This window comes from Callithrix jacchus, chromosome 11 (assembly GCF_049354715.1).
Source record: "Callithrix jacchus isolate 240 chromosome 11, calJac240_pri, whole genome shotgun sequence".
In the NCBI taxonomy this organism is placed as follows: Eukaryota; Metazoa; Chordata; class Mammalia; order Primates; family Cebidae; genus Callithrix; species Callithrix jacchus.
Genome location: NC_133512.1, coordinates 61644503 through 61659190, shown reverse-complemented (window position 1 = coordinate 61659190; position 14688 = coordinate 61644503). Strand labels below are relative to the sequence as shown.

At 36.3% G+C, this 14688-nt stretch overlaps 1 protein-coding gene across 37 annotated transcripts in view; it reads left to right on the top strand.

Annotated features, from left to right (window-relative positions):
• Positions 1 to 14688, top strand: part of ADAM22 (ADAM metallopeptidase domain 22) — a 279921-nt gene that overhangs the window by 146042 nt on the left and 119191 nt on the right. For all 37 annotated transcript variants that reach the window (XM_078342932.1, XM_054237345.2, XM_017975383.5 and 34 more), the window contains one exon: positions 784 to 850. In XM_078342932.1, coding sequence (XP_078199058.1) covers positions 784 to 850 — 67 coding nt within the window. The remainder of the gene's footprint in view (positions 1 to 783; positions 851 to 14688) is intronic.

The window sequence follows — 14688 nt, the reverse complement described above, 5'->3', positions numbered from 1 at the left end:
TGCAACGATTTTTGTTTGATGACCTTCAGTTCACGTAAGGACTTTTTAGTTGGCTCAATGTTTATTAATAGAGCAACACTAGAAATTTATAGTTTCACACATTTTTAATTATTAATGATAGTTTTATTTATACTTTAGTGCTTTAACATATTACAGATATTTTATGGAAGTTGTGTCTTGAGACCCCTCCATTAAAAGGGAAAGTTTTTCACATATATGAAATTAAAAAGAAGCATATTTAAGATTATAGAAACATATAAATGTTGTTTAGGATAGATTTCAAAAAAGAATTATTTTTAAATGTTGATGGTATATATTCCATTTCATTCTTTTAACTTTCTTTGCCTTTTGTTACTTTTGTGATGGAAACTAACATTTTGTCAGATAAAACTATCACATACAACACATAAAGAAATGGTAAGGCATGATATACAGTTAAAACTACTTGATAAAAAGCTAAAGAAAAAATTAAGAACAAGATGTCTTAAAAATAATGATGTGCATACCGTAGTTTCCTAGAACTATTGGCTGGTTCAGCAGAATCAGCTGTGCTCAGCAATGGAGTGACAGGTGGATGTAGGCAGTTCAACCTCATGTCCTTTTATAAACACTGGGCTGTGTGTGTGTGTGTGTGTTTGTGTGTGTGAGAGAGAGAGAGAGAACACATGAGAGAGAGCTATAATGTGTTGATTTGGGGGGTTAAGAATTGTTAAAGCAGATATGTGTAAATTTGATCCTGATTTTCATGTTTTACATTGTCATCATTTCTTTATGTTGTTGCAGTGATTTACTGTCCTCTGAATACATAGAGAGACACATTGAACCTGGAGACAAGACTGTGGAAGTTAAAGTAAGTGAAATTTTCCTACTTGTGGGGAAATTTGTTGAGGAAATTTTTTTAATTTTTAATGATACTTCTAATGTACAGTTTTGAAGGTTTTAAAAATACTTCATTATTTGAAGTTTTATCACCCACTTGGGAAAAAATAAAACTTTACTTTTTAGTTATCAGAAAAAGAATTTTTAGGATACTGTAGGAATTGTTAAACTTAAGTTTTATAGGGTTGCTATAGCTGTAAGTATTAGGTTGGTACAAAAGTCACTGTGGATTTTGTGACTACTTTTAATGGCAAAACCCCAATGACTTTTATACCAACCTATAATTCTTTCTTAGGCTGTGGCACAGAAAATAGTTTTTGAAATTTGCCTTTAAGGTTACCACTGAGAACCAAGAGGTGAAAACTTCGGTCCAGGGTTGGTGTGTTCCTTTGCATTCAGTTGTGAAATTTCCCACCCTCCCACCCCACCTCCCTGCCAGTAAAATGTAAAATTATTAGATCTACAGGGAGATCAGTGAGTTAAAAATATCTGGAGACAGAAATCTCAGGATACTGGTTATGACAGGTAAACTGTGAAAATATTAACACAAAAATAAAAGCCTCCACAAGCTAGAGGCATAAGAATATGGGCTTTTCCCCACCAGATCTGCAGATGGTGTAATCTGAGAGCATATGAAACCAAAAGCCACCTAAGTGTAGGGCTTCATTCTGCTCAATGTTTAGTGTAGTGACTTTTGGCCAAGTGGATTTTTTTCTTCTGAATAGTGTTCCGACTGTCTATTCTACTTTATTTGAATTATAATCCAACTTGTTCACATTCATTTCCTTTTTCTAATGACAAATTGGGTACATGCTCATTTTAGAACACTTGTAAGCCCAGAAAAGTAGACCAAAAAAGGAAAACTTGTCCTTAAACTCATCAATGAAAGATAAATGTTGCTTTCATTTTTCTACATATCTTTTAATTGATTTTTATCTTATGCACACATTTGTATATATACATATACATTTACATAGTATCATATATAGCTACAATATTGTATCTGCTTGCTTCTGTATAATTTTATAAACATTTGCCAAGTTATTTTCTCATAAAGCCTTTGTTCAGTTTTTATGTACCTATATTGCTATAGTAAAGCTTTTTTTTTGAGACGGAGTTTCGCTCTTGTTACCCAGGCTGGAGTGCAATGGCGCGATCTCGGCTCACTGCAACTTCCGCCACCTGGGTTCAGGCAATTCTCCTGCCTCAGCCTCCTGAGTAGTCGGGATTACAGGCATGCGCCACCATACCCAGCTAAAATTTTGTATTTTTAGTAGAGACAGGGTTTCACCATGTTGACCAGGATGGTCTCAATCTCTTGACCACTATAGTGATCCACCCGCCTCGGCCTCCCAGAGTGCTGGGATTACAGGCTTGAGCCACCGCGCCCGGCCAGTAAAGCTTTTTATTGAAACTAAACTGTTATCAGTAACTGAAATAAATGACATTGTCCTATTCAAATCACAATCTGAAGAGAATTGAGTTTTTAAATTACATATGTATGTAAACTAAAAGAAAAGTTTTTATTATGGAAAAGTTTAAACATATATCAAAGTGAAAAGAATGCTATAATGAACCCCCCTTACCCATCATCCAGCATCAACAATTATCAACACTGACAATCTTTATTTCTCTTTTTACTTTATATGTATGTTTGTGTTTGTATGTGTGTAGTATTTTAAAGCAAATTCCAGACATTAGGACATTTTGTCAGTTAATGCATTCTACATATACCTATGTATTTCTAATTGATAAAGACTTAAAAATCTGATAATTTTTATAAGTTATCTAGATATAATAATTATGCCTGTCTCTCCAAAAAGTTATTCCAAACTAAAGATTGGCGAATTGAAAGGTGGGTTAATTTCTATTACTGCCTTCCTATAGAAAGGATATCAGGATTCTTCTGGATATAACATGGGAGAATGGAGCCATTTTGTTTATAGTTGGGAAAAAAATTACCTAGGGCTAGAATCTCCAGGTCCTTTTATTCCTATTCCTGTTCACTTGGCTTTACTTCTGTATTTTGTATGATAATGTTTTTCAGATGTAGAGTATCTCTTATTCCCTTGTTAAATTAAAGAGGAAAGGAAACAGGCCATTCACTATTTCCATCTGTGTCTGTTAGTGGAATGATGAAATGCAAATAGGAGCATGGAGGGTGGACCCAGCAGACAGCTCTCTGCTGTGTCTATAGTAATATCCCTCTTCAGAAAACCTGTACTTAGTCAGCAAAGTGCACTCCACTCTGGGATCTTGAGGCTCCATGAGTATATATAACACATGAAGCACTGACTCTGCTGCACAATCTTTGCTGATCTTTCTACCTGAGAATTTCAGTTTCTTTGTTGATGTTTTTTCTAAGCCCCTGAGCCTATCAAACCAGGGAAATGATAAATACAAACTTTGTCCAGACCCAAGGGCCAGAGTTTTTTTTTTCTTTAACCCCTTTAACCACTCTGATCTCACCTGTCACCTCCATTTGTTTCCAGTCCATTTAAAAATCTAACTCAAAATTCTCCTCTGGGTTTTTTCAGGAACCACATTGAAAGTGCTGAATCCTGCTCATAATCCAAAATCAGTAGCCAGTTATTTCTCTGCTGGTTCCCTGCTGTCTTGACCTCTGTGCTTAGCTCTTTGGGATGTTTCTTTTTACATGACATCTGATATCAGCCTCTCTTTTTTATTAATGCCTCATTAATACATTATAAATCAAAGTGGTAACATTTTGTATTTTTTTTCTTTCCTCCAGTACCTTTTTAAAAATGAACTCTTAAAACTTTTCCTTTTCCTTTACCTTCCATATTAGTTTTCTAAGGCTACCAAAACAAAGTACCACAGACTGGGTGGCTTTAACAATAGAAATTTATGTTCTCACAATTCTGGAGCTAGAAATCCAAGATCGAGATATTGGCAGGGCTGGTTTTGTCCAAGGTCTCTCTCCTTGCTTTGTACATGGTTTTCTTCCTGTGTCTTCACATGGTCTTCCTTCTGTGTATATCTGCATCCTGATCTCTTTCTGTGAGAACATTGTTCCTATTGAACTAGGGCCCACCCTAATAACCTTGTTTTAACTTCATTACCTCTTTAGAGGCGTTTGTCCTTACATAGAGTTATATTCTGAGGTACTAGGGGTTAGGACTTTAACATATGTATTTTGGGGGAACCCCATAATGCCTTCCTTAAGGGCCCTGTAAGGTTTTTTGTTTTTTTCTTAAAGTTGACTGAGGCAAATGAAAGGAAATATGAAATCAAAGCTAAACTCTAAGAACTTTTTGTGTCAGTTGGCACGATCATGGCCGTGCGTATCCTAAAAATGCAAATTTAAAATTAAAGTGTTATTCCAAATTTAACAATGACTAGAAACCAGTCGATAAATGGCTGTGCTTGGGTGTCTTTGAACTTTTGGTAAAAGGAAAAAAAAATTTTTAAACCTTTTCTGTGGTAAAGTATACCACTGACACAGAAATTCACATAAAACAATGTATGGGTTGATGAAATACTAAAGGCAAATAGTTTTTAAAGTATTATTATTATTATTATTATTTTTTTTTTTTAAGACGGAGTTTCGCTCTTGTTACCCAGGCTGGAGTGCAATGGCGCTATCTCGCCTCACCGCAACCTCTGCCTCCTGGGTTCAGGCAGTTCTCCTGCTTCAGCCTCCTGAGTAGCTGGGATTACAGGCACACGCCACCATGCCCAGCTAATTTTTTGTATTTTTAGTAGAGTTGGGGTTTCACCATGTTAACCAGGATGGTCTTGATCTCTTGACCTAGTGATCCACCTGCCTCAGCCTCCCAAAGTGCTGGGATTACAGGCGTGAGCCACTGTGCCTGGCCCAAATTATTATTATACTTTAAGTTCTGGGGTACATGTGCAGAACTTGCAGGTTTGTTACATAGGTATACACGTGCCATGGTGGTTTACTGTACCCATCAACCCATCATCTACGTTAGATATTTCTCCTAATGCTGTCTCTCCCCTAACTCCCCACCTGCTGACATGCCCTGGGTGTGTGATGTTCCCCTCTCTGTTTCCATGTGTTCTCATTGTTCAACTCTCACTTATGAGTGAGAACATGCAGTGTTTGGTTTTCTGTTCCTGTGTTAGTTTGCTGAGAATGATGGTTTCCAGCTTCATCCATGTCCCTGCAAAAGACATGAACTCATCTTTTTTCATGGCTGCATAGTATTCCATGGTATATATGTGTTACATTTTCTTTATCCAGTCTATCATTCATGGGCACTTGGGTTGGTTCCAAGTCTTTGCTATTGTGAACAGTGCTGCAATAAACATATATGGGTGCATGTGTATTTATAGTATAAAGATTTATAATCCTTTGGGTATATGCTCAGTAATGGGATTGCGGGGTAAAGTGGTATTTCTAGTTCTAGATTCTTGAGGAATTGCTGACCAAGAGCTTTGGCCAAGCGTGGTGGCTCATGCCTGTAATACCAGCACTTTGGGAGACTGAGGGGGGTGGATCACCTGAGGTCAGGAGTTTGAGACCAGCCTGGCCAACATGGTAAAACCCCATCTCTCTTAAAAATACCAAAAATTAGCTGGGCATAGTGGTAGGCACCTGTAGTCCCAGCTGCTTAGGAGGCTGAGACAGGAGAACCCCTTGAACCTGGGAGGCGGACGTTGGAGAGCCGAGATTGTACCATTGCACTCCAGCCTAAGCAACAAGAGCAAAACTCAAATTAAAAAAAAAAAAAAATAAGAGCTTGGCCAGCTGTTTATTTGCTGCTTCCTAAACCCAAGCCGTTTTTGTCCTCCTCTTATAAGATTTGTAAATACTGTCCTGACTTTTATGGTAATCATTTTCTTGCTTTTGTTTATAGTTTTATCACCAAAGCATGTGCCCCTATAGTTTAATTTTGCCTGTGTAGGTTTTAAAAATAATTTTTAAAAATTATCTTTCTCTTTTCTCCCCCTTGCAATTTATTTGTTGAAGAAACCAGATTGTTTATGCTATGTAATTTCCTACAATCTGGATTTTGATGTTGATTGCAATTTTGTATTTAGTATAAAAACAAACACATTTTGGTGATTGTTCCTTAACATAATGATTTAAGTTATCTGCAGGGACATCGTCATCAGTTTATCTTGTTCACATAGCTGTGCATAATTCTGATATGAAAGTTCTATTAAAACTTGAAAATATTTTTTTTCAAAAGTTACAAACAAAGTATTTATGCAAGAAAAGATATACTTTTTGTTCCTTTGATGAGACATATTAACCTTCTACTTACATTTATTTTCAATTCATTTAAAAATTAAATTCTTAATTTACCCATCTGTTTAGGGAGAACTTTTATGTGATTAATATGGACTACTAAATCAATTTTAAAATAGGCTGGGTGCGGTGGCTCACACCTTTAATCGCAGCACTTTGGGAGGCCAAGGCGGGCGGATCATGAGGCCAGAAGATGAAGACCATCCTGGCTAACATGGTGAAACCCCATTGCTATTAAAAATACAAAAAATTAGCCAGGCATGGTGACGGGCACCTCTAATCCCAGCTACTTGGGAGGCTGAGGCAGGAATTGTTTGGAACTGGGAGGCAGAGGTTGCAGTGAGCTGAGATCATCTGGGTGACAAAGTGAGACTTTGTCTCAAAAAAAAAAAAAATTTATTTTTTTTAAGGTAAAGTTTCAACTAAGCAGGATACCTTGGGAATACAACTTTAATTCTGATTATGAAGAACCATGGTTCTGGATTCGTAAAAAGGACACTGGAATTGATGAGTAATGGCAACAGAGTCTCAGCTTGTTTTGTCTTGAAACAGAAGGCTGCTAGTATATGGGGCTAATTAAAATTAACAGTTATATCGGCTTTAATTAATCATTATTATAATACTAATAGTAATAACTATTACAATATTAACTAACCCATTTATTGTATGGTATCTTAGTCACATGAATTTGTATGTGCCATTCAATCCTCAAGACACCCTGTGATTATAAATATAGCTGTTATCCTAATTTATGGAAACTGAGATACAGAGAAGTTATACAACTTGTGAAAGTAACATAGTAAGCAGTTATAATGCTGCAGTTGGAATCTAGATTATCTAACTCCAGAGCTGACTCTTACATGTATTATCCACTGTATATTCTATAGCATGTAATATAAGATAGGCATAGAAATTGAAATGTATTTTATTTATACTCATGGTATACATATTGAATTCATTTTTGAGGTATCTAACAATTTCTCCTTTATGATCTTTAATCCTTAAACTGATATGATGATCTATATAAAGACCCTTTAGGCATTTCTGTCATATTTGGTTATGCATTTGGGTAGTTTTTCTGTAATATCAGTTGTCTTGGGCGAGGATGGTAAAGACACACTCCCGGCCAAAGCTTGTTTTATTTTTGTTTGAATGAATGTCTGACGAAAATAACCATAGTATGAATTTTAGAAAACTAAGAGAGGAATGGCAAATCCTTTCTATATGTTAGGAATGTATATAAATGGGGCAGGGGGCAGATTTTTCTTGGGTCAAAAAGTAAAAGTAGACATCTTTGTAGAGATATGATTTATTATCTCACCATGACCAGTCAGGCATATTATGACTATTAGCATAGTTCTGATAGTGTTTTTAGTTAAATTATTTGATCTCTTATGATTATAGTAAAGAGTAATGGCCACCAAATATTTTTATTAGCTGAAGTTATTTCCTTCTTTCTTTCTTTCTTTTTTTTTTTGAGACAGAGTTTCACTCTTGTTACCCAGGCTGGAGTGCAATGGTGCGATCTTGGCTCGCTGCAACCTCCGCCTCCTGGGTTCAAGCAATTCTCCTGCCTTAGCTCCAAGTAGCTGGGACTACAGGCATGCGCTACCATGCTCAGCTAATTTTTTTGTATTTTTAGTAGAGACGGGGTTTCACCATGTTGGCCAGGATGGTCTCGATCTCTTGACCTCATGATCCACCTTCCTTGACCTCCCAAAGTGCTGGGATTATAGGCATGAGCCACTGCACCCGGCCAGCTGAAGTTCTTTCTAAGCTACTCTATCTGAGCATTCCCACCTTGTCTTTGGATTACATTTCTAATCCTTAACAATGAATCTGTACAGAGATATCCATTACACAGAATTTACTTTTGACTGGTAATTAACTGTTTACTACTCATCATTTGACTGAACTGAGTGTACTCAAAAATCATTGTATCAAAATCTTAATTCTATTTATAGTTGCAGTAAAAAGATGGATAAGAAAGCAAAGGAGTGTGGGTCACCACTGAAGCCTGGAAATGATTAAAGGAATTGGAGAGAGTGCTGTGTGTGGAGGGGCAGGTGTCACAGGAAAAACTAATACTTGAGGGTGGGAGAGGTTATTATGACTCTAGGGAACCTTTTAGTCTGGTGGTAGTATAGTCACATTCGCTTACATAAAAATTATATTTAGGCAAACTGAAAATTGTCACTGTCATCTGTGGAAACAAAGTAACCAGGAATTTGAGTTAGTAGAAAGGAGGAAGCCTGAGTTTTTATCCAGAATAGTTTTTCTACTTCTGTTCACATCTGTCTTCCTCTCTGGGATGGAAGCTCCATGATCGATTTCTAACTAAGCGCAATATTATCTCCCAGCAGGCACCTATGCCGCTAGCAGAGTCTCTAGATTCCTTTTGCACTCATTTTTCTAAGTCAGATTTCCATTTCCTCTTTCTTAAAAAAGGGATATCTTTTAAAAATCCTGCCTTAATCTTTTAGTTTTCCCCAGTGAATGTGTCAATGACAGGAAAAAAGATACTAGTAGAGGACAGCTGCAAGAAATCACTTAGAAAATGGTAAATACAGTGGCTGTCAGAACAACAGATGCCTTCCTGGCTAACTTTGTAATTCCTATGAACTTGAATAGCAGTGATAGAAAATTTCTTGTGATCTCAAGTTATATTGAAGATTTCTCATGTCACCTTTTCTAGAGTTCTCCATGAGGACCATATTTCTCAATACTTGAATAACTCAAAAGGTATACAACATGTTAGAGAAATCGTGTTTCTTAAGATAGCTTTTAAAATGTATTGTTTGTAAAAACAACAAAACCCAAAATTATATGGTGCTATATAACACTGTGGACTCCCTTCTTGAGTGAAGTATGTTCTCAGCTTGTCATTAGCGACAGAGTTTAGTTCATGTACAATATAGGTTATAGTTTAGTGACTGCCTTCCATTTTTTTTTAATGACAGTACTTAACATAGCCTATTATGGGATAGAGATTTTTTTCCAACTCCAGTTCAAATTGAATAGTACAGAAGTGCTTGTATTGTTTCTTTTTTGGCCACGGGAAGCACAAAAGTGGCTATTAAACTGTCAAAGCGGCTCATATTTATTGCAACAGAAAAGATGAACATAGGGGTTAATCTGCTTTTGCTTACCCTAGCTATCAAATTTCCTTATTGATTCTTAAAACTGCATTACCATGCAGAATCTTGGCTCTTTCTATAGGAGTAAAAAGAGTAAGCAATTAAAAACAAAAAACAACAACAGCAACAACAAATAAAACAGACCTTGGTGTGCAGTAAATTTTGCTGCATGCATTGTTAGTCCAGAGCCATCCATACCATTGCCTCAATGATGTATCTTCTGAACTAGAGACCTTTGTGTTTTTTCAAATACCTTTTTAGGTTGTCTTTTGTTTTGGAGGCTGTCTTTGAGATAAAATGTAAGCAACAGCCACTTTTGCCAAATAATCTATACTAAGGCTTCTTTCTTCCTTTTCTCTCATTTTCATTTTCCTTTTCCAATAGAAAACTCAGCAACAGCATTCCTCTTCCAAAGTGCCTTCCTATTTACAACTTTCTCTTGCATTTGAGAAACATGCTTTCTGTCTTGATTCTCACTTCAGTAGCTTCTCCAGAAACTCTTGGATAAGAATACTTAGTCACCTAGACAGTAATTAAGTCACATGGCTTAGGAAGATGGCTTTAGAAACGATTTTTTTTCCTTTTGGACAGATCTATTTATAGAAGTTGTCACTTAAGCTCCTAATTTTATCACGAAATTTCAAATCCAAGTTTCAAGCATTTTCCTTGGCTCTGTGGAGATGGGGAGGCTTCTATCCAAGTAAACAAGCTCAGTGATGTGCATTTTAAGGGCCAGCTGATAGGCAGAGTGTCAATTGAGGGCCTTCAGTCCTTGAGGGTCTCCTGCTGTGATGGTAATTGGGATTTTTTTTTTTTTTTCTGAAAAGAATAGCTATGTCGAGATATAGTTCACATGCCATAAATTGAGGTGGGTTTTGGTCTCCATTTTGTCTGCTAGGGAACATAGATTCTTTACAGAGTGTGTGTAAATACAGTTGATTAAAGTGATCACAAACAATTAATGAAGCAATTATAGGGTTGTTCAGCAGATGCAACTACTATGTTTTCCTTGCTGCACTTGCTGAGTGATTTAGGTTAAGGACTCTCACTGTTAAGTTAAAACTCTGAGAGCAAAACTTGTGGTGTGGACCAAAGAGAAACTTCAGGTGCAGGTGTTACAGGTTGTGGCATGAGCATGCAGGTACCTCACATAGGATCTCTCGGATAGGAGAGGAAATTTCAAATGGTGTAGCTATGAACATGGTAACTTCCATGCCAATCAAAGCCAAGTTAACCACAAATGCACAAATTTTAAAATTAGATGACTTGCAAAACTTTATTTTCAGGTCCATTCTCTGAAACAGTTTAGCCATGACTTAATGTCAGTTTGACTCGTAATGAAACTTAAATGACTTTAAAAAGTATTTATCAATAGAACTTCATACATGAATAGTTAGTTGTTAGCTGTAGGTAGGCTGGCTTTAAACACTATTATATTTTAATGGCTTCATTCTCCCCTAATTACTGACATAAATGATTTTTTTTAAAAAACCTCAGGATCCCACAAGAATAAGAGCTCAACTTCCTAAAAATGATTCTATAAGTAGTGTTCATCTTACAGCAATTAATGAGAAATTATTGAATTGAATTTCAAGGTGATGATGGGAAACAATATTAGGATCTTCTGATTTAGAGATGACTCTGTAATTGTAAATAGGGCCAACACAGGAAACCATGTCCCTTGCTTCCTGTGGGTTTGAGCTCCTGCCCATTTTTAAGTACTTTCATTTTTAATAGTGAATTGTATCAGAAGGAAGACTCATTAATTTTCTTTATTACTCATTCAAGAACTATGATATTCTAACAGAAGTATTTTAAATACTGAACAAAAGTATAGCTGAAAAGATTATAGTTTTGATGGTTAGTGTATGTAAGTCGTAGTGAGCTAGTTTCATTGATTAATAATTACTGTATATTGCAGTCCTGTAGAAAGATTATGCTTTCATATGCTATTAACTGAGGCTCCCTAACTCAGTGTTTGGGGCCAGTAACTGCCACCAGTAGTTTAATGCTAGTCATTTGGAAGAGCTAACCTCTTCTCCTTATAACTCAAAACTCATTTTGCTTCCTTAAGGCTACTAACGGAATATTCTTTTTAGTTAATGATACTCAATGGAATTAAAAAATAGGATTTACTGTACTTCTGTTTTACATCAATGTCAAAGTTTTGTATTTTTACAAATAAATATTATATATTCCTACAAGTACTCATTTTAACACCAGGGATTTCCTGTCTTAGGCAGTCTATATGTCTTTGAATCATATGCTATTCAGATGGGATCGATACTAGTAACTGGATTTAGGATTAATGAAAGTACTGGTAGTAGTTAGAGTAATAGCAAATGCTTGTATGGTATTTACTATGTGCTAGTCTAAGTGTTTCATATATCTTAAGTCATTTTATCTCCAAGTAATAACATTATTATCCTCATTTTGCCAATGAGGAAATTAAGCCACAGAAAGTTTAACTAACTTGCCCAAGAATTTTAAGCAAGGCAGTCTGGCACCAGAATGTATGCTATAATCTGCTATAGTTTATCCTCCCTGTGGAAATAAATGATCATAATAGCAGAAGAATTAGAATGAAAATATTTTAATTACAGCACTTCTACAATTTACAATTTGTAATTCACCATCTCTTTTAGTAGTTGTTTTGATGAGCCAAAATTGAAGATGTTTTAGTTCAGGTGAGTCACAATTATTCCAATATAAAATTTTCTTTACTCCAAAAACCAAATGCCTTCTAAAGACTCTCCCTCCCCCGCCACAGTGGTTGTTTTTTTTTTTTAAGTATTTCATTTTGGAGTTTATTTTTAGTCCTCCTTTGTTCTCCATAGTTGAATTGTGTATTGCTGAGCACAGGGGAGCACCATCGCTTCTAAATCATTATAGTTTGAAATAAGTTACTGCCTTGCACATGGCAAACACATGACTCAGTTCTTATGCCCATCTTGGGCCTGTGTGTAAATTTATCCACATCTGGAGTAAATGTGAGGTTTTATGGGCAAGAGTAACTAAACTGAAACATACCAATATTCTGCCAAGAGACTAGAAGGTATTTGGTTGTATCCTTGCCAAAAATGCTTCAAAATACCCATCCCCGTGGGGATCTCTTTTGCCCTCCAATCCACAACATACACAGCCCACACACAGGAAGAGACTGAAAGAGCTACACAAATCTAATAAACAAACTGATAAAGTGTTTATTTTTTCCTCATGTATAATATCAGTTATTCCAGGTATATTTTCTAACTTTACTTTTTATCTGCCACTAGTCATCATTTAGTATCTCCTGGATGAGCTTGATGATGTGTGTATTTCCCCCCTGGCAGGCTTATGCAGACATATACTCCTCTGCCATCTTGTAATCAGTGTAGTTTCAGGAAGGTCTCAGATTTCATGTTTAATTCTCTTTGCATTATAGGAAAAACATTTGGGGGGGGATTAAGTAAATTTTGCTTTCTCTTGGGACTAAAGCAAGGTTGCTCTAGGTCCATCATCATTTATAATGCATCAACTGCCTTAATGGCATTGTTCAGATTGCAAATGGTCTTCACTCTGTATCCTGAAGAAAATATATTGTCCCATTGCCAATTTATACAGGTCAGGTGTCTTGGTGCTGGGAGAAAGGAAAAAAGAAAGTGACAGCTGTTGTCAGCATGAGTTCTGTTCCTAAGCTCTGTTTCTAACCTATTTGAATAGAAAGTCATTTATTTTCTTTCTGGTGTAAGATTCTTTCCCCCAGTTAAGTATCTTAAAGAGTTATTTCATCTGTTAATGTTCAAGATACTAGCTATAAACTTAAAAGACATATTCAGCCGTAAGTTTTTTTTAAAAAATCAAAGTAGCACTAACTAATCATATTTCCATGTATGGAACTAATTAGCTATTTTATAATAAAATTTTCTATTTTAATTCTGATTCTAAAACTAACCTTTTCATTATATAATGTCTTTTCCAAATCTACTCTTGCAATTTTTTTTGAAACCAGAGTGAACTATTAGTGTAATTATAATTGAACAGAAGTAGTAGAAATATTGTTTTTGACGTTTAACTGGTTTGAAGCAAAAACAAATCACAGCTATTCCCTTGGTGTTGTCATGAACTACAATTATTTTCTTATACATTAATAAAAACACCTTACTTTCCAGTAAATAAGGTGTGACCACTATAAAATAAGAAAAGGTAATAAAAACCAGAGAATATGTACTATTGGTATTGAGTGTTTTGAGGGTTTATAGCCTTTTTAGAGGAAGATAATTGATCAGGGCTACATTTCATTTTTTTTTCTTGTTTTTCAATTTTTTGAGACAGGGTCTTATGCTATTCCAGGCTTGAATGCAGTGCAGTCTTGGCTCACTACAGCCTCTGCGTCCCAGGCTCAAGTGATCTTACCACCTGAACCATGCAAGTAGCTGGGACTGCAGGTGTGTGCCACCATGCCTGGCTAACTTTTGTGTTTTCAGTAGAGATGGGGTTTCACCATGTTACTCAGGCTGGTCTCAAATTCAAGTGATCTACCTGCCTTAGTCTCCCAAAGTGTTGGGATTACGGTATGAGCCACTGCATCTGGCCACATTTATGTTTTACTATAACAGCCTTTTCTTTGCACTTATGAGGTAGAAAAAGAGCAGGTGGACTTGATTTTCCCCATAGACACTCATAAAAACTCAGACATGTGGAGTTTAAGTGGCTAGAAAGCTGACACAAGGGATTTACAGTGGCATAGAAAAAAGCCAAAATTCTCAGATATTCAATGTATGTTCTCAACTCTCATTTACAATAGATATGAGTTGAGTGCTTGCCATGGGCCCATGAAAGGGATATAGCTATAAACAACAGATGATGCATTTCTTGCCTCCGTGAAGCTTATCCTTTAGTGGGCATTCCAGACATGATGCGGACAACTACTGAGAAGTCTTTGTAAATGATAGAAATGTTAAATGCTGAAAAGAATTAAATGTTGCTCTGAGAGCACTTGCTGGGAGACCTAACCTTATCTGCTTGGTCAGGGAAGATTTTCTTGAGGAAATAATATTACTTCCAAAGTTCAAAAGATGACAGGCGAGTGAAATGGGAGCAGAACAACTTTTCAGGCAGTCGAATTAGCATGTGCAAAGGCCAGAGGCTTTGATGGAGGATCTTGGTACATGAAAGGGGCAGAAAGAAACCAGAGAAGGTAGACAGAATAAGAGGTGGAGCAAGTGGCACAGGAGGAAAAGGGATGAAAGTAAGAGGATGGTATTTGACCAGAGCCTCAACTCAGAGGAGTCAGGTACAATGTAAAAGAAGGCAGCCTAATAATGTTTTTGGATTTTCCATATTGATTACTTTATGCCTTTGTTTTCTCTTCTCTTGAAAATCTGGAAATGATTTTATAACTCTGTGGACGGCAGAGTGGTTGCTTTGGTAATTCTGAGTGGGATCAGTAGG